The sequence below is a fragment of the Solea senegalensis genome, linkage group LG2, assembly GCF_019176455.1.
Source record: "Solea senegalensis isolate Sse05_10M linkage group LG2, IFAPA_SoseM_1, whole genome shotgun sequence".
Lineage (NCBI taxonomy): Eukaryota > Metazoa > Chordata > Actinopteri > Pleuronectiformes > Soleidae > Solea > Solea senegalensis.
Window position 1 is genome coordinate 8,267,785 of NC_058022.1, and position 18,847 is coordinate 8,286,631.

Sequence of the window (18,847 nt, forward strand, 5' to 3'; positions counted from 1 at the left end):
TGAATAGGTACACAGAGGATGGTCAATAATAACTCTGAAGTCTCATCTCACAAACCACTGACTTGCAGTCTTAACAGGGGTTTGTGCGCTCATATGGCAGAGGCACAGATTTGGAAAGATAACACTGTGAGAGTCGGTGGGTGATTACATGGTTATAAAACAGAAACAATGAAATCACTCAGCAGTGATCAGTCCAGACGGAGGAAAATGAAAAACATCACACACACTGAATCCAACTGCAAACATAGGTGCAAGATTATCTTTGTGTCATGTGCTGTATATGTGCTTTACATATTTTCTCATTCATATGCAATAGAAAACGATTTTCTATGTGTAACTCTAGAAAAAATAAACATTTATTAGCACTTACTACACATTAAATCATGCTTTTTCAACGATGCATAACATGTTTTACTTCTGTTATATGCCGGGTAGAGAGGATTGTGTATGTAGCATGTTTATTACCAATTAAATGTATGTCACCTTGACATGCACGTGTATCTGACATCACTAATAGATGCACAGAAAGATTTCACTGCTACATTTAAACCAAAGAGTGATTTGCATACAAATGAAGTAGTAAATCATATAAACAGATTAAAATGGTATGTGAAAGTGAATTACTGGTTTATCACAGCATAGGATGTTGTTTACTTAAAAATGCACCCATTCTCTTTGTGCCTTACAAGGTTAAAGGGTCATGTCTAGATACATTTTGATGGATGTAAATGGTCTGTATTTATAAAGTGCTTTCCTGGACTGGATGAACACTCAAATGGCTTTCTATTACTTTTTTCCCATTCACATACACAACATTCATACAGTGCAGCATTGTCCAGCTATTTTCTATCACATACAGTACCGTCCACACCTACTCACACATTGTCAGCACAATTACAAGGGGCAATTTTAAGTTAAGTGTCTTGTCCAAGGACACATGGCATGTAGAATGGAGAGAAGACGACTCGCTCTACAACTGCCACTATAAAATGTCTAGTCAGTAAGAACAGACATAGTCTGCATATACATGCTGTATATGTAACCAAATAAAGATGCAAGGTTGAGTGACTGCCATTGGTAAAAGGTTCAATAGGATAATGTGCATTGACCATTGAATGGTTGTTTTTATATAAAGCAATTTAAATAATTGTTTATTTGAGTTAAAAGAGGTAAGGCTTTTTCTAAAACATTCATGTCCTTGTTGAGTAGTAACAATAGTCAATTGTTCAAAACCATACAATTGTTGTCCTTTTTTATTACTCAATATTTATTGTTTTATTAGCATATCCTTGATGAATCTGAATCTGGCATCAGACAAATTTGAGTATTGTGATTATTTAAATCTGCAACTGAGCACATCAGTAGAGACCCAACAGCCAATATTTGGTGTGTGCAATTTATATACAGTAGTTGAGAAGGTTTATTTCATTCCGTGGGAAAACTGTTTTGAAAGGGCATGAGTGACACACATGACAGTTGTTGAAATAAACTTCAATCAATCAAAAACGTTATATTGCATTACAATAATGCAAGTCATGAACCCGGCAGTGGCTTATAACTTTCAATAAGTGATCTCCTGCACCAAATCATTCAACACACATCCACAAGCATTTACTAGACTAGCTGTGTAATTGTACAATTCTCTTCTGAGATCTGATGCTTTTTCACAGATGGGACTGGAGGTCACAAACAACCATGTTGTGTGAGGCATTCAAAAGCCGGTGGCAAATAGAATTTGGAGAATGAGAAAATAAACATGCATCCTCCCGTTATTGACTTCCCCTATCATCACAGAAAAGGGAAAGTTATAATAAATTCTTTTCAGCAGTAGTGAGTGTAAATAAAATGAATAACAATAATAACAAGAAATGTTGTGACATTCTAGTACTTAAAAATACCACAATGACAAAGCTCTCAGTTTTATTACCCCTGCAAATGCGTCAGGAAAAGGGGTCCGATACTGCAAAGAATGTAAAAGACCACACACAGTCATACACACAGTCATACAATAGCCAAGAAGTGGATAAGAAATATATTTACTCTGATGGATCTCAGAGCTGCTCATACATATTTTAAGACCAACACCATAAAGCTATTTTTTTTTCCTCTTTTAGTCTTTGTGTTTCCAAACATACATGTATGTATGATGTCATGTACAAGTTCACCTATCTAACCACATATATATTCTGTCTTTTATTTTTCTGGCTTAAAAGACAAATTCTCATGTGAAGTCCTCAGCCAAAGACAATAAACACAAAGGGATTACTAAATGTAATATCCATACTGTTGAGGCAGCCAAGCTATACATTTAGAGACACAGTCAGCTGTGCAGTAAGTGTTGACCTGCCACAAAGAGGCTGCATTAAACCAACTCCGATTTCAATCTGCCCCCTCCCCTTTTTTTGTTTCTTTGTAGTGCTTTCTTCTACACTTCACACATAAAAAAAATCTTTATGCACAGAAGCCCGATGCTCAAACAGATAACCCACAGACTAACCCCAAAGACAAACACCACCTCATGTCACCCCCGCCATCCTCTCTCGCTCTCCTCCACACAGGATTCAGCAGTAGAGCTGGTATAGACCCTGCTTCTATAAATAGCACCAATGTCTACCACTGCCAGAAAACTGAGCAGCTTGATTTCCAAACACAGATCAACACTGAAACATGGCACAGAGTTCTCCCAATCTACATGTGATAACAGCAACAATTGCATAGATGTAACGTATTGTGCATACATACCAATCATTTATCTCTAATGTTAATGTCAATTGTTAATATTAGGTTGTTGTTTTTTTGCATTTGCCAATACCATTCCGTACTTTATTTAGTGTATACAAAGATAATGTATGAATGTTAAAATGCTGTCATGTTAAACAGCCCTTTTGCAAAATTTAATTGACTACTGATGACATTTACTGAAAGTAATTAAAAAAATAAACATCATAAAAAGGCTATTATTAAGAAAGCATGCCTGTATTAAAACATAATAAACAAAACAGTAAAAATTAAATATGGAACTTTGCTGAACAAACCAGTTTTTTTCAGATACTGGTGCTGATTTGAGGATGTGAAGTTGATATCACATCCTCTAACCACCACTACGGGAAATATGAGGCTCTTAAACTAACTGGGGAAATATTCTTAGGACTAAGGATTTCTACTATGACGAATATATACCTTAGAAAACTGCATGAAAACAACAGAAACATTAATGGCAACATTTGCAGGTAGTGGCAAATGAAGACGCCAATGTTTGGGTGAAACCTCATAGGAGCAGACCACAAAATTGCCCATAGTTTTGCCACATTATATTCTATTCATGTAATGCTCTTATCTATATCTCTCTATATCCATCTACCACTTCTGAGCTACACTGAGAAGCTACTCTGCGAAGTCAAACAACCCCGACTGATTCACTGCTGTAGACTATCTATATGGCACATAGCAGTACATCATTGCAGGAGCTCAGTAGATACTAAGACACCTGAGTCACACAGTCTGGCCTCTCACATACATTCATCAACACAAAAGCACAAGGAAAGTGCTCTGCGTCTATACAGACCAAGAATGAATAACGAATGAAGATGCCACTTGCAATGTGCACTTTGAAGCAACTGCCACGACAAGTGGTGAATAATGTATAGTGAGAACTGTACATGCGTGGACAGCAGAGGAAAGTGAAAGAAAATGTAAAGCATTTTGAAACCCATCACTTAATGTTTTTCTCTTGACATTAATATAAAAATAATTGTATCAAATTTTCAATATGTGATCATACCGTAAATTAACTATTTTCAATGCTGACATGAAGTTTAGAAGATGGATGGATGTGCATTGAACAAAATGTGCCAGATTATATTTAATTTATCATCATAGCAGCTGTCCATCCTCTGGCCTGAATGTCATATGCAATTAGACCAAGGCTGAATCCAAATGTCCTTCATACATGTGTTCACAAACATCACATTAAGTCTGCGAGGCTATAGGACAAGGAGATGAGATGGGACTTCCTTTTCATTTAATGTGTTTCCATGGTGATGCTCTGTAAATTCTGACCCTATAGATTCAATAAGCAGGTCTGCTCCATTATTAGCCATAACACACACAGGTCACTTATGGTGAAAATTAGGGCTGAGCAATTCATCAAATTTTTTAATGAAATCGCAGTATTGCAATTTTCAAAAGGAGTAGCAATATTTCTTGAAGCCAAAATATGTGTCAAGTTATCCCTTTAGTTTAAATATTGTCCTGACCTATACACATCTAACATATTCTACAGATTGAAGAAAACATCTTTGTTTCTCACAGATCTACACAAATATTACAGAGTAATCATTTTAAATATGTTATTCAAATGAGAATAATTATGTAAAAATAACCATTCCCTCTAATATTGTTAATCCTATCTCAATCACATTTCAGTCAAAAATAATCGCAATTAGATATTTATTCAAAATCATTCAGCCATAGTGAGAATGTTCATTGATTGCAGCAACACAGTGGAGGGATTGGGTGTGAAGAAGGAATGAAAACCAATGCAATTAGTTGCAGATCATTGTAAAACGGATGGATACATGATTTATTTGCAGTATCTGGATGTCAAACCAGATTATAATCCACACATGGTGGAAGAAACTGCTGAATCTGCATTACATATAGTTATACTGAACACTCTATTTCAAGAAATGACTGCCAGTTTGCTTGTCTGAATTTCTAGACGACAGATTGGTTTCAAACTTAGTGGGTTTACTAATGAGGACCGGAGTGGAGCATTGACTGGAGGAGCTATTGTCGCAAACCCAACTAAATGGTAGAAAAGTGTGGCTGTTACAAGTGCGGGGTCTGAAGGATGGAATGTGGAACCTTATGATTCAGATGAAAAAAGAATCATTTCAAAAATAGCTGGATAAACATGATATTTAACACCAGAAAATTTCACATAATAGTAATGTCAAATATCATTTAGTTATTTAAATGGCATTCAGAATCAAAACCATTTGATATGGATGCTACCAAATACTTTTTTTTTTTACCACATACATTTTGAGAGCAGTTTGCCATTGATTTTCTCACTGATGGAAAGGAAAACGTATTTAATAAAGATTAAATTCAATTTGCTTGCTCACTGACACACAGTCACATCTTACTGTGACACATGCACTGAACACAGCCATCATCTCAAGCACGAGTGCTCTTCGTCAAAACACCTGCTGTTTGAAAAAGTAGTCCTATTGACTGCACAGCAACAGGTAAGGCCTGAACATGGTTAAACAGATGGTTTGGGTTTTTTGAAGTGGGGTTGTATGAGGTACAATATGCAGAGCTCATGCTGTCAGTCAGCCCTTTGAAAGTAAAACCCAAACTGCTGATCTGTCTATCCTGACTATGCTGCTGCACTGTTGTGCATATGAATATTAGGTGAAGAAAATATTGTGCCAAAGAAAGGTGACGTCTGACATCATGGTCAAACTTCAAATATAGTAATAGTAAAAAGAATATTGATTTTTTTTTTCAGTCTGGCCCTTGGCAATATATTTTTCTAATGTCCCAGTTCACATTAAAATGCATAAACTGTGTGTTCACTTCTCCCATCTCCCTCTCCAAAAAAAACACATTTTTAACACTCTCTTCAAAATTGTCTTTTTTAAGAAAAACTATCATAGAAATACTAATAATATTGTATGGATATACATATACAGTTTTCTTGGTATAGTGAGAATGGAAAGAGGGGGGTGAAAGCTTGCTGCTTACTAATGGTAAGAGGCTGAAATATGACCCAAAACCACAGTCAAGAATATTTCCATATCAATACAATGCTCCAAAGAATCAATACAGTATAAGGCTGATATTCAACGTTTAGGGGATGTTAGACTCCTACCTAACCCTGAGGGGACGTTCTCTAAACGTTAGTTTTTGGTTTGGTTGTAACTAGCCTTAGGAGAACCTTTCGTTTTTTGAACGTTGTGTGTTAGTAGGGATTAATTATATTAAAATGTAAAGGCTTTTTGTTTATTTGTCTTTGAGTAAAGACAGCTAAAAACAATATGTATGTACTTTTAGTGATATTGAACTGAGATTGGTCACTCACTAACCTTGACGTATCTTCACAGAAACTCCACCTGTAGTCACTGACTTCTTGTCTTCAAACTGCAGCTGCGACACAAAGTTAGCTTAGCTGTACGCTAACTTTGCTAGCATTTGTGTGGCGAGGGAAACTATCCTTAAAAAACATAAAGACGTTTCTTTTCTCTTAGTTCCGACGGAGACGTTAGCAAGTGGACACTTCTGTCATGGTTGTCTTACGGAGTAGCTGTTGTGACGATGATGACGCAGTTACAGGTCACGGTGTTGGAGAGGCACGTGACAGTTGACAAGCGAGGGTCGGTTCTGGCTGCGCGTGCATCGGGCTAAACCAATACAGGTAGACGTGGAGACTAGTTTTTCTCAATTAAAAACACTAACGTTTACATTCAACAGATTATGGTTAATCATTTTACATACAGTTATGTATGTTAATTTTTCATTGTTAAGCACTATGTGACCATTTTAGATGTCAACAATTATTACATGATCTTAAAAGTATATTTATCAATAAGCTTTACAAAGAAAAGCTTCTCAACAACTATATTCTTTTAATCTAGATTATTGAAGGTTTGAAGATTTTATTCAAAGCCATAATTACTTACTACTAAAAAAAATGGGGTAAAGCTGGAATATTTATAACTCAAATTTAGATGTGTGTCTCAAAATAAGATTCTGGGTGTATCCAAACCACGTGTGTACCCAACATTTAAAATTTAAATGGGATTGTTTTGGTGTTGCCATGACAACACCAATAGCAATTTAACCCTGAATCAAACAACCTCTTTGAAGCTTTGTCAGCGATGGTAGAAGAAGTGACTACAATTTGCCCACAAAATGTTGGAGTATAAATATGAGACATAAGTCAAACAACCTTGTTTACACTGTGTATAGATATGCAAAGTGTTCGCTATAAACACATCCAGTTTGTCCTTGTATGCGTTACATGTTGTGGGTATGCACCAAAACTCTGCCTCTGCATGACCCAGGTGTTTCAGCACCTGCTTCCTAAGGCTAAATGTCAGGATGAGAGACAGTAGTGCAGAGATAAGCAGAGTATTCCTGTCACTTTCATCCATTCCAGTTTAGTTTAAAAGCAAACATCACCTAGGACAAACAATGCATGTGGCTTACCCGACCAGTATTTGGAGGGAGATATTTTGAGGCCGCTCTAAAATTCCTTTGATCTAGTCAGGGTAGCTGAACGGTAGAAGAAGCCATTAAGAGAGATAAGATCAGGGGTTTCTGAATGTGTGAAACAAGTTGGAAACATTGGGTGGTTGCACAGTCTTATACATCTCTCATCTGACATTCTCTGAACCTTACTTTATAAACAAGGGTTTATTGTTTAGATGCCTATTAGGTGCAAGTTGTGGTTGTTGTTGTTTGTTTGTGTATATATCACAGGCAATTAATAGGTCATAGGTAGTCTTATACATTTAGATTTCCTCTATTTCAGCAAACTTATTATTATTATTAGAAACTGTAGATTTTTTGCAAGCACGTCTGTCATGGTAAACTGTTTTGGGGAAAATGTGATTTGGCAAATTTGGTAAATTTCAGTCATGCCCACTTTAAATACAATTACAGGTGGTAAGTTTCATGTATAGTACATGAATGAAAATCGGTATACATGTTTATCAGGTCAGGGCAAACAAAAAAAGTCATAGGGACCCATGACCTGTACATTTACCCATCTGCTTGAAAATTCATACATGAGACAGGGGACCCATGCTGAACACATCTGCAAACCAAGACCTCCCAACAGGAAGTCGACCACCAAAAACAGGAAGTGTACTGCAACTTTGCTGCACATGGACCAATCTGCACAAATCGGCCAGAACACAGCACAGGGTCAGCGACATACCAACACCAAATTCACTTTGAGGAGGGACATAATGCTGTTACTGTTGGCCAATTCGAATGAATAGTTTTTCACCAAAAGATTACAAAATTCATGTATCTGTACTTTACTTTTACTCCACTACATTTCACCTATAACTATCTTTGTTACTCGTTACCACCAAATAAAATCAGAAGAAGGGTTGGTAATGGTCTGTATTTACTGTATATAGAGCTTTTCTAGTCTTGATGAGCTGCTTTACACTACAGTTCTGCCATTCACCCATTAACACATCTTTCACATCTATTCACATGCTGCAACATGGGGTTAAATGTCTAGCAGAGCCAGGAATTTAACCCACAACCTTCCAGTTGAAAGACAACTTGCCTTGCCACCTCAGATTTTTTTTCAATACTTTTACTTCTAAACTTTAAGTACATTTTATATCAGAAAATTACTTCTGATACTTAAGTACAATAAATGTCATTAACGTTAAGACTTTTACTGAAATAATATTATAAAAAGTGACTTCCACTTCTACCAAAGTCATATACTGGTAAGATTCTTGTACTTTTACTCAAATGTTCACTTTTAGGTACTTTATACAAGACTGATTACAGCTAGAAACATGCAGCTAAACAAGACAAGACAAAATGGATGAAGGCAAAAATACTCTTCACTATTTTCCATCAAGTAGCTTTCACAAGGCCACATTCTAACAGACAGAGATGGTGTTGTGCAGGCAGATTTTGCTCAGACAGCTATTTTCGGGCATTTTGACACAAGGGAAGAATTATTATTATTCCAAAGAGAGGCAGTTCGAGTCATCATGTCTAGCTTACAATAGTTTTTTTGTACAGAGGGCCAAAAAGGGCATTAAACAGGCACATAATAGTGTTTTGGTGCTATTTTTAGCGATATAAATTAATCTAAATTATATGAATGTACACATGCATTCAGTTGTAATATGTATGTGAATGGAGACATGTATATGTATCTTTTTTCTCTTATGTATATATTTTTGGGTAACAAAATTATGAGATTTAAAGTATATGTCCTAATGTTTACCTCCTTAAAAACATCCCAGTCAAAACCAGGCTTTAGATCACGGAAATCACACGGCCACTCTTAAGCATTAGAAGAGATTAAGTGATAAAAGAAAGAGATAAAGAGCCCATGCCTCCTTGTCTGCTGTAAATGTGAAACAAGTTATAAATAGGATGAATGGATGATTCATCACGCCACAAGGTATCGTTGGCTTTTAAAGCCTATACATGATTGTTAAGTGGATAAAGAAGGAGAGGGAAGCGAGTGGAATGAAAACAGCATTGGACGTCTCAAAATCCCAAGTCCTTAATCGTTACAGATAGTCCTCATATGCCCCAAAATAACAGATTCATTATGGAATAAAGGAGTCGTTGCCACTTGCTAAAATGCAGCATATTACAGCGTGATTCCCAAGGGTGTAGGACCTAAAAAAGGAAGGTTTTTAGTCAGGTGCAAATGATAGTAGGGGCTTTCAACCACCACTGTAACCAAATTCATGACAAATGCAGAGTGTGCCGTGGTAAAACATCACATGAAAATGATCAGTTTTTAATTGAAAAAAAACTAAAAAAAAAAAAACTATGGTGTTTCAGTGTTTTTGTTGGGGGAATAAAGTGTTTCAAAAATTCTGTGAGGGATTGTTTTCCCTGCTGAAAGCCAAGGGACGGTGATTAATCACTGAAACTTGGGCTGATCTAATAAGCACTCTTTGGCTTGCTGCATGGCACATGAATGCACACTCACACAAAGAACAGGGGGAAGAATACGGTATGAGAGCTTGGAAGTATGAAAATGAATGAATGAATGAATGAATGAATGAGGCTGGATAAGCTTCGCCTCCTGCTGACGATAGTGGGGTGGGTTAGTAGGAGAGCAGACGACACAGTGTGTGGCCACAGTAAGGGAGAGACACTGTATGTTTGCTGTGTCTGTGTGCATTTCCATGCATTTGTGTCACATCTATAGACTGTATCACCGCATCACACAAACAGGAACATACTGTACAGTTGTTGATTACTTCATTTGACACAAGCATCACAAGGAACAAATTGATTGGACGGCTGTTTCTAGGCTCCGATGTCCATGCCGTTTGTTTTGCAGACAAACAATGTAGCCGCTCTACTGATACTGATTTAGTCAGCTAGCAGGTCACTTACTTGTAGGGAGTTAGTGGCAACTGGACGTGACATTTGTCAAACATTAGAATTTAAATTCCTGTTGTGAAGCGTCCAGAATCAGGATTTGGCCAGCGCCATATTTTGCAAATGGAGATTCATGTCACAAGCAACAAAGCAAGCAACACAACTGAGCAAACATAAACGAAGCACAAAATCAAAATACACAAATAAAGTATCGATTTAATCATTTTAACAATATTGTATTTTATTTGTTTGAAAATACACGTTTAGTTTGCTCGGAATTATGTTTTATCGGACTCTTTGCATTTGTGCTCCCCAATTTTTTATTTTTTCTTGCGCATTGTTTTTTGTTTGTGATTCTGACCATGGGCGGGCCTTAGGAAGCTGCCTGCTGATTGGCTACTGAGTTTTGGAGTAGCTGTCTGTCTGGAACTCGTTCCTCAAGTTTTCCCCATCAACATCCGACTAAACATTTGTTAAACGTCAGATAGTTACAATTATTTTATCGGAGTTCCACACAGACAGCGACTCCAAGCACTAGTGAGTGAGACCATTTACTCCTCCGGAAAATGTTATGAATCAAGTAAACGATGTAAATCAAGTGAGAAGTAGGCTCATTATCCCATAGACATCCATTCAAATGGACTTCTTCTTGCAACCAGCAGAGTTGTCCCCAGTGGCTATTCAATATATTTTTTACTTCCACATCCTCTGAAAAACATTTTGTCCACTTTTTTTGTATACGGTCCATATGAGTTTGACCTGCAATAAGTAAACTAAGCTTTCAATTACACTGAGACAATGTAATAGGAATGAATAAAAAAAAAACAGTCCATTTCCCCAACGATTTTGAGAATATATCTGTATTCTGACAACTATGTAAACAGCTGTAATTGGAAAAAAGAAAAGAAAATGGTTACGTCTATGTTGTATTCTATATACATAACACTTATGTAAGCTGTTACTCCCAGCACAGCTAGTGGGCTCACACACTGAGACAAGACGCGCAGGGATATAGTGAGGCAGTGAGATGAGGTATAGAGCAGGTGGAGGAAGAGTTATCTTCTGTTGCTGTAGTGCACGAGTCAGGACTTGAGAATAATCTCAATGTTGGTGCGACAACCCACTGGGAAATTTGAGCATTTATGACTTTTTAGCCACATTATCACATGGCTTTCTTTGTATATTTTAATATTGATTGAAATAATGGTTTATGATGGTTCATGGTTCTGTTCATTTGGCAACTGGCAGATTTCATACGCATAAAAGAGTGTTATCGAACAAGTGAGGAAGAAGTCACAAATAAAATTGTCACTCAGAAGTTATGAAACCATTGTTGGTAAGTATTGACAAGTGATAGCGTCATTGTTTCATTATTATCATCAACAGTTTGAATGTGTTTTTTTTTTTTGTTGTTGTAATTTTACTGTATTGATTTTCATGATCCCAATCATAACTCTGTGATAAACAGTTAGCATGTGGTGGATGTTAGAGCTTAAAAATGCAGGTCTGTCTGTTTTTATAGCCCTTTGAATGTGAGATGTTATGTACTGTATTTTACTTTGTATTTATTTACTTATTTTACTTGTGTGTTGTTATTTAAATGTTACCAGACAGCACTTTCTTTAAATGTGCTGTATAAATAAAGTGGATTGGATTAAAAGCAACATAAATATGATGTGTAAAAGCAATGTGGTGGTTATATTAAAGTAATTTTTAAAATTTGTGATTTTACTTTTACTTCAGTATTTTTTTTGTACTGTACTTCCTACTGACGACAGAGGACAGGTGTATGATGAGGATAGGTGAGTGATGAGGACAGGTGAACGATGAGGACAGGTGAACAGAAATAGGGCCAGACAAAACAAACTATAACAACATGATTCGAACATTTACAATGGTACCGTGTAAAATCTCCCTAATGATGGACAAGAAAAAAAAACACATTTTACACACATTGTTTTAGTTTTTAGTAAAGTAAAACATGCTTTTATGTGTGCTTCCCCAAAAAATGCAATTGTTATCTTACAGTTTGAAAACCTGGCTGAATTAATAATGTGACAGCAAACCTGAAACTGATGTCATCAATAGTTTCTGCATTGCAAGCTGATGGGGTTAGCGTTTGTGATGAGCCCACACAATGTCACGGTACTGCGAATCAGATACTAAACCTCAAACCACTCTTGAGATAAAAAAAAATAAAAATAAAATGCAGTTCTTAGTCAAAAAGGATAAATCAAGATTTGTTTGAAACAGGGCAGAACATATGGAAGCACATTCAGTGGCTGCATACACAGTAATAGCAGCTAGCAATGTTTAGTACTTATTTCTTTAAAAAAGATGTACATAAGTATTGCTGAAGCATACTCTTGAGTTCACAGTTTCTCTAATTGAATAAACTGCAGTGAAAAGAAAAAGAAAAAAAATCATAGCCGAGCCTTGAATCCTATAACAACATATGCTTTTGTATGAAATAATTGAAAATGTAACCTCCAGCCTCTAAATGCACCCTCCAAATACTTTGCAAGTGTCACGAAGCAGATAAGGTTTGTCAGGTGGTTGAGAGCAGATGGATCCAATAACCACGGTGACACAGAAGAAACTGATGTTGGTTTCATTGTTTTTCATAATTGGATTTTTTATATTTGTGAAATCTTTGCTTGTATTTTCCTCCCACAGCAGGTGCACACAAAGTACTCCTTACAAAAATATGCATCACTGACATAAACATTTCTCTAAACATGAAGCCACATGATAGTGAAAAGGGTAAAGGCTAGGGTAAACAGTTTGCAGTACATCTCAGTCAAATATTTCTTTTCTTTCAGGAAAACAAAATTGATCTTGTGTCAACGGGGAATTTAAGATGATTGCTTTCTACTCTCCTCCCCTCTTTCCCCTTAAACGTCAACGTTGCCATGGAAACATATTGCAAACAAACAACACGATATTCTGTTTATAGAATCTGTTCGGAAAAGATGGAGCGCTGAAGTTGCCTATCACGGTTTTGCCTTAGTTACAACTCCAGTGATGTGAAGTTTTTCTCTTTCCCTTAAAAAATAAATAAATAAAACAGTTTGATTTAGACAGTAAGTATTTTGAGATGAAATCCTCAGAAAGGATAAGTCATTATATGGGTTAATTAAATACTAAGTGAAGGAAAACTGAGTGTATATTTGCACAAAATGAGGAGAGACAGGCTGTCTGAATCCTCCGTCCTTTACAGTCCAGATGGACAAAGCTTTATATTGCTTGTGGCTCAAACACAGCCACACACATGGAAAAAAATGTTTCATATTAAGAATGGGTATTCCAAAAAGAAGAGGCAGTGTACACTTTACTCAACATCTCTCCTCTCCTTCACCCTTTCCCCCCACAACACCAACTCCTCCTTAATTGATCCCACACTGTTGCTTCTGACAGGCAGCCGACACATGGTAATGTGAGACTAGGTGGAAGTCAACGCACTGAGTCATCACACCCATGGAGAGCGCATGGATTTGCTGCGGAAAGAGTGAGGTGATGTCATCTTTGCCAGCCCACGTATCCGTTGAGAGAGGAAAGGGAGCAGAGGGAGGGAGGACCCAAAGGCCTGACCTCTGAACTGCTTCTATCGGTATTAGAAAAGTAGTTTGCTACAGCAAAATATTGGCACTCACCTTTCAAATCATTACCTTGAAACTCTTATTTCTCTCTAAATATCTCATATCATAAATTGACAGAATCTATTCATTTGTTGTTAGTAGTTTTGAGCACGACTGAAGTTGTTCAAGAGATTTAGGCAGAAAAAAGCAGAAAAAATAATAATCTGTAAAAAATATTATAATTTTTGTAGCAGTTTTTGGACGTGGACATTTTGTCCTCTAATGACTTAAGAGTGTAGAGAAAAACATCCTAGTGTTCTTTTGATCTATTAGAAAAACCTTCTTACAAAAACACAGCCAAAATAATGGTCTGAAGAAGTCTATGGGAAACTTTCTTAAGTTTCAGGTCTTCGTTGATATCAGTTTTGTAAATTATGTTCTACTTGAGAGGAAAATAGATGATACAGCGTGGCACATAATGTTAGTGGACACCATTGTGATTGACAGCTGCTGTCGTCCAGGAGAAGTCATGTGTCAGGTGACGCACTTGAGTCATGTTAACTGATGCCTCACATCCATGCGGTGGAGGCTTCAAATGAAATGCTTTACATAAACGTTGGGGTCTGTTTACTTTGCTCACTGTGTGAGAAATGAGTTGAGAAATGCTCAACTCTCCAAGCTGCAGTGGGGGGCGAGTCATATCCCATCGGCGGCCATCATAGCACAATCATTTTGGCAATACTGGCATCTCGCTATGTAGTCAATCATGACCGTCTACAGAGCTTGTTTCAGCTGTAAATTCTTTGTCCTTGTTTGCCGGTGAGATGCTATGTTTGTCTGCAGTTTTGTTCTGGCCTGCGACATTTTTATTGTAAAACATTCTGGTCGCTTTATCCACTTACAGTTGTACGATGAGTTAGCATGAACCATAAAGTGCAGGCTGAGAAAAATCAAAGCAGAGAGCGGAAAAATAATGCTAAAACTTTCATAAAGCTAAGAGTAACTGCAGAGGCGAGTACACAAAGAAGAAGAAAAAAGCTTGGGCAATGACTGGATAAAAATTGGATAACTGTGTTTTGTCTTTGCTATGTTCATTTGATGAACCTACACAGACACACACACAAACACCCTGCACTGATCATAAACAACAACACAGAGGAGCTGTAATAATGTAAGGTCATTCTTCATGAAACGCTATATTGGATGTAGTGGATTTAGGAGGAGGAGCAGCTTTCTGCATGGGACCAGGCATTCATGCTCTTCTTTACCAGTACTTTCTCCTCCCTGTCTGTCTGTATGCTATAACAGAGCTCTGCAGCATCTTTTCTCAGCTTGTGAATCAACCTCCTTCCCCACTCTCTCTGTACATACATGCCACCCCCCCCCACACACACACACACACATACACACATTCTGCCACTCTGTCCAATAATAAAATAGCTCCAAAAAACAACCCAGTTTCTCTTGAGTTCGCAATAAATTATTCACAGCCATAGCCAGAAATGTACCCAGTTTCTTTAAGGATGAGGAATAATCGCTGCAGTCAGCTCCAAAAATGCATCCAGCAAAGGGCTGCAATGGGCGGCAGAGACTGCTATAAATACTCCCACTACCCACCACTTTCCACCCCCACCCGTCCACATCCATCCCTCAGTCTCTCCCTTCTTCCCAGTGAAAAAGCACAGTGGACAGTACTGCAGGGTCCCTCTACTGGTTTGCCATGCACTTTTTTTTTTCAAATGCAAGGGAGGGACACCAGTTATGTCATCGCTCCTTTAAACCATTTATGTCTATTCGCTGATGCAACAAGGAAGCTGCTGTTAATTGACTTCCTTTGGAGTATTTGTATCACTGTGTGTGTGAGTGTGTGTGTGTTTGTTTGTGAGGCTAGCATATACAGCATGCTGAGATGACGGGGCACATATACACATGCTGTAGCTGTGCTGCACATGCTGGTGGAGGCTGGAGTGTAAAAACTGCACACACATACACGCACACGCACACACACAGGTTTGCGCAGCTATTTTTCTCCGGACACTGCATTGACTTCCATTCAATTGGACAGCCTAAACAAAGCATCATGCCTAATCTTAACCATAACCAGTTCATGTTTAACCCTAACCACACTTCTAATCTTAGCTGTAAACTTAACCAGTTCCTCAGAAAATGAGGTTCTGGGCTCTGTTCTGGGTTCCTAGGACCAGGTTTTGGTCTCCAGGAGGACTACTGTTCCTGAGAATGTCGGTGTTTATACCAGAAATTGTCCTTGAGAGGTAACAAATACAAGTACACACACACAAACACAAACACACATGCCAGCTTCACCAGCTGTGCACACATATCCTCAGGGGTAAAGCTCTATGTAGATAAACAATGGGTGACTAATGGAATAACCACAGTTGTTTACCAATAAGGCCCTAAAACAAAACCAAAGAAGCAAAACAAGCCCTATTACTGATACGGGTTAGATATGTTTGTGTTTTGGGGGAAAAAGGGCTTTCATTTTTATGGAGTTTGTTAGGGAGCTGTCCATGGTGCTGAACTTTCAACACAAACACAACGGCAGGCTTCCAAATCTAGCGCAGCAGCTGGACTCACTCCACCATTAAACTTTTACCAGCCCGATTCCTTATTTGTGTATATAAGAACAAGCAGACATCATGTTGTCTACAGATAAATAAAGACATTTAAACAGACATTTAGTTACAATCCGCGGTGCCTATCCTTGTGGGCCTAAAACTGAACACAGCTCTCCTGTTTTTTTTCGTTTTTTTTCTTAAATCAACGCACCTTGCACAGCTGAAAGTTTTCCGCCACTAGCGTCTCCTGGATGTCGATGTCTTTGGGAGTTGGCGCCGAGGTGGGAGTCCCCGCTGCGCTGCCGCACGATGGGGATCCGATAGTACCCCCGGGGGAGGAGGTGGTCAAGCCGTCCAACACCTTCCGAAACTTCTTCATTTTCTACCGCGCCTTTTATAGATGATTTACGTTCGGGGGTGGAGAGGAACGAAGACCACTCAGCTTTCTTTGTTTTCCCAGAGTTCTCGGTGTCCTCTCAGATGCAGGAACCCAACTCGGTGTGGCAGCTGTAAAGAAAGAAAGCGTCGCTCCCTGCAGAGGTGGCAGGCTAAAAAAAGGACCCTCTGTCTCTTTCTGTCTCTCTCTGTCTCTCTTAGGTGCAATTTAAAAAGTCACAGATGCACCTCATCCTGCACTCTGGTGGTCGTCCACAAAAGGGAATGCGTCTGCTCCACTCTGCTCTCAGGATTATAGCCAATGTTGCGGATGCAGGTCGCCTATCTCATCTCTGAGCATGCACCGAAACCATTCAACTTCATGTTCCTTCTGCATCCCGAATTAGCCTCACATCCACACCTGTGCTTTGAGAAAAAACCCACACCTCAACAACATCATTATCATCATCAAGCAACCAAAGCAGCGGCGTCTCAGACCGAAAAGATTTTTAAAAGATTAATAAAGGAAGAAAGAAAAACTTCCCTCCTACAAAAAAAGTACTTTCACTGCACCGTTGTTGCCACTAACAGGAAGAGCAGGAGATGATGGGGAAACAGGCTGAAGACGCATTGACAATGCAGTCCACACTGAGGCCGAACAAACACGGAGACACAGAGCAGGAGAAACGGAGAAGGAACAAGAGGCGGAGCGCTGCGGTGTGAAAGTGGGGTTAATGCGTGGATCGATGCGAGTCGGCTGTTTAAAACTGTCCAGATGTGTCGCCTCCTTCCACAGTCCAGAGACAGAAGACGGGAGCTGTCCGCGGAGCTGAAAAACCATAATCAGCCAGCCCCGCCCCCCCAACATCCCACCACCTCTCTCTCTCTCTCTCCCTCTCTCCGCCCTCCCTCCTCAGCGATTGGGTGAAAGGGTGAAACGAAAGAATCACAATGATGTGAGGGTGAAAGCTGCCATAGATGAATTTGTCTTCGAATAAAAAAAATAATCAAATGTACTTATTTTTATTTTTTATAGTTTAAATTTTATAGTCAGCTTTTTTTGCTCTTATTTGTATCTCATATTGTTTTTTGCTACTTATATTTTATATTTAAACTTAATATTATTTTCATTTACAAACATTTTTCATTTTGGAAGTACTGTACTTCGCTATGTCTTAAATCACATCCATTACCGAGTAAAAAAATGTTGGCCTGAATTAAAAAAATAAAATAAAAATAAATCATGCACTGGAAACCTGATGATGAGGACATCTTTTTTAACTTTAACTGGAGTACATTTTTAGACCAGTACTTACTTGTACTTAAGTAAAATGTTATCAAAATAGTGGCACTTTTACTTGAGTAGAATGTTTCCACCTCTGCTTATTGTACTGCTTAAGCTATTTTTCAGTTGTCTACTTCTCGCATTTTGCTTTTACTGTGACAAGTGAATCTTATCTTATCTTATCGTATCCTATCGGGATGCCCCACAGTACATTTGTCCTCTGATAACAGAGTGTAAAGAGAGGTCTGGGAGTAAGCCCTGAAAACATGTGGAAAGATGCATCCTTCTATTGGTGGTTCAAGCTTTTTTTTTTTTTTTGTTATGAATGCTGTGTTGCTGTGGTTTTTGTTAACTCGGTCCATTTGCAGCCTGCATCAACTCTCTGTCACTTGAGTAGAAAGGCTCCATCATCAGGAGCAGAGATAATGTCAGGGCTCACAACAAGAGACTGTGCGGACCCTCAACAGCATTGTAAACACTGGGACTGTAGATTATAGTCTCACAACCTCCTCAGCTTTCAAACATCTGCCCTGAAAACTGGCCCATAATTTCACATATGTCACATGACATAGAGCACTTAACTGTAATCACTATTCGATATTCCCATGTCATTTTTAAAATATGAGGAAAGAACTTTGCTTGAATTGTTGTTATAATAAAAGACAATGATTGAAAAGCTATCGTCCAACTAAAGTACAGACCAATAGAGAAAAAAGCACAGATGTATTTCATCTTTTTGGGTCAACTCGTCGGAAAAGACAATATCAGTGTGGTTGTTAAAATGTCTTGCTGGTTTCAAACATTAAATACTTTAAAGTAGTCCTTCATGATACATTAGTGGACTAAAATATGGTTTTGCATGTTTTGGTCCATTAACCGACGAGAAAATATACTTGACATGACCACAAACCATT

The 18,847-nt window shown here is 38.1% G+C and overlaps 1 protein-coding gene across 10 annotated transcripts in view; it reads right to left on the minus strand.

Annotated features, from left to right (window-relative positions):
• stxbp5l (syntaxin binding protein 5L) overlaps positions 1 to 17,478 on the minus strand; it is a 115,900-nt gene extending 98,422 nt beyond the window's left edge. For 5 of the 10 annotated variants that reach the window (XM_044019510.1, XM_044019511.1, XM_044019509.1 and 2 more), the window contains exon 1: positions 16,485 to 17,477. In XM_044019510.1, coding sequence (XP_043875445.1) covers positions 16,485 to 16,652 — 168 coding nt within the window. In that variant the 5' untranslated portion in view covers positions 16,653 to 17,477. Of the gene's footprint in view, positions 1 to 16,484 lie in introns of all 10 variants that reach the window. The other 5 variants (XM_044019505.1, XM_044019503.1, XM_044019504.1 and 2 more) reach the window with 2 other exon arrangements.
• Between the last annotated feature and the right edge of the window lie 1,369 nt (positions 17,479 to 18,847).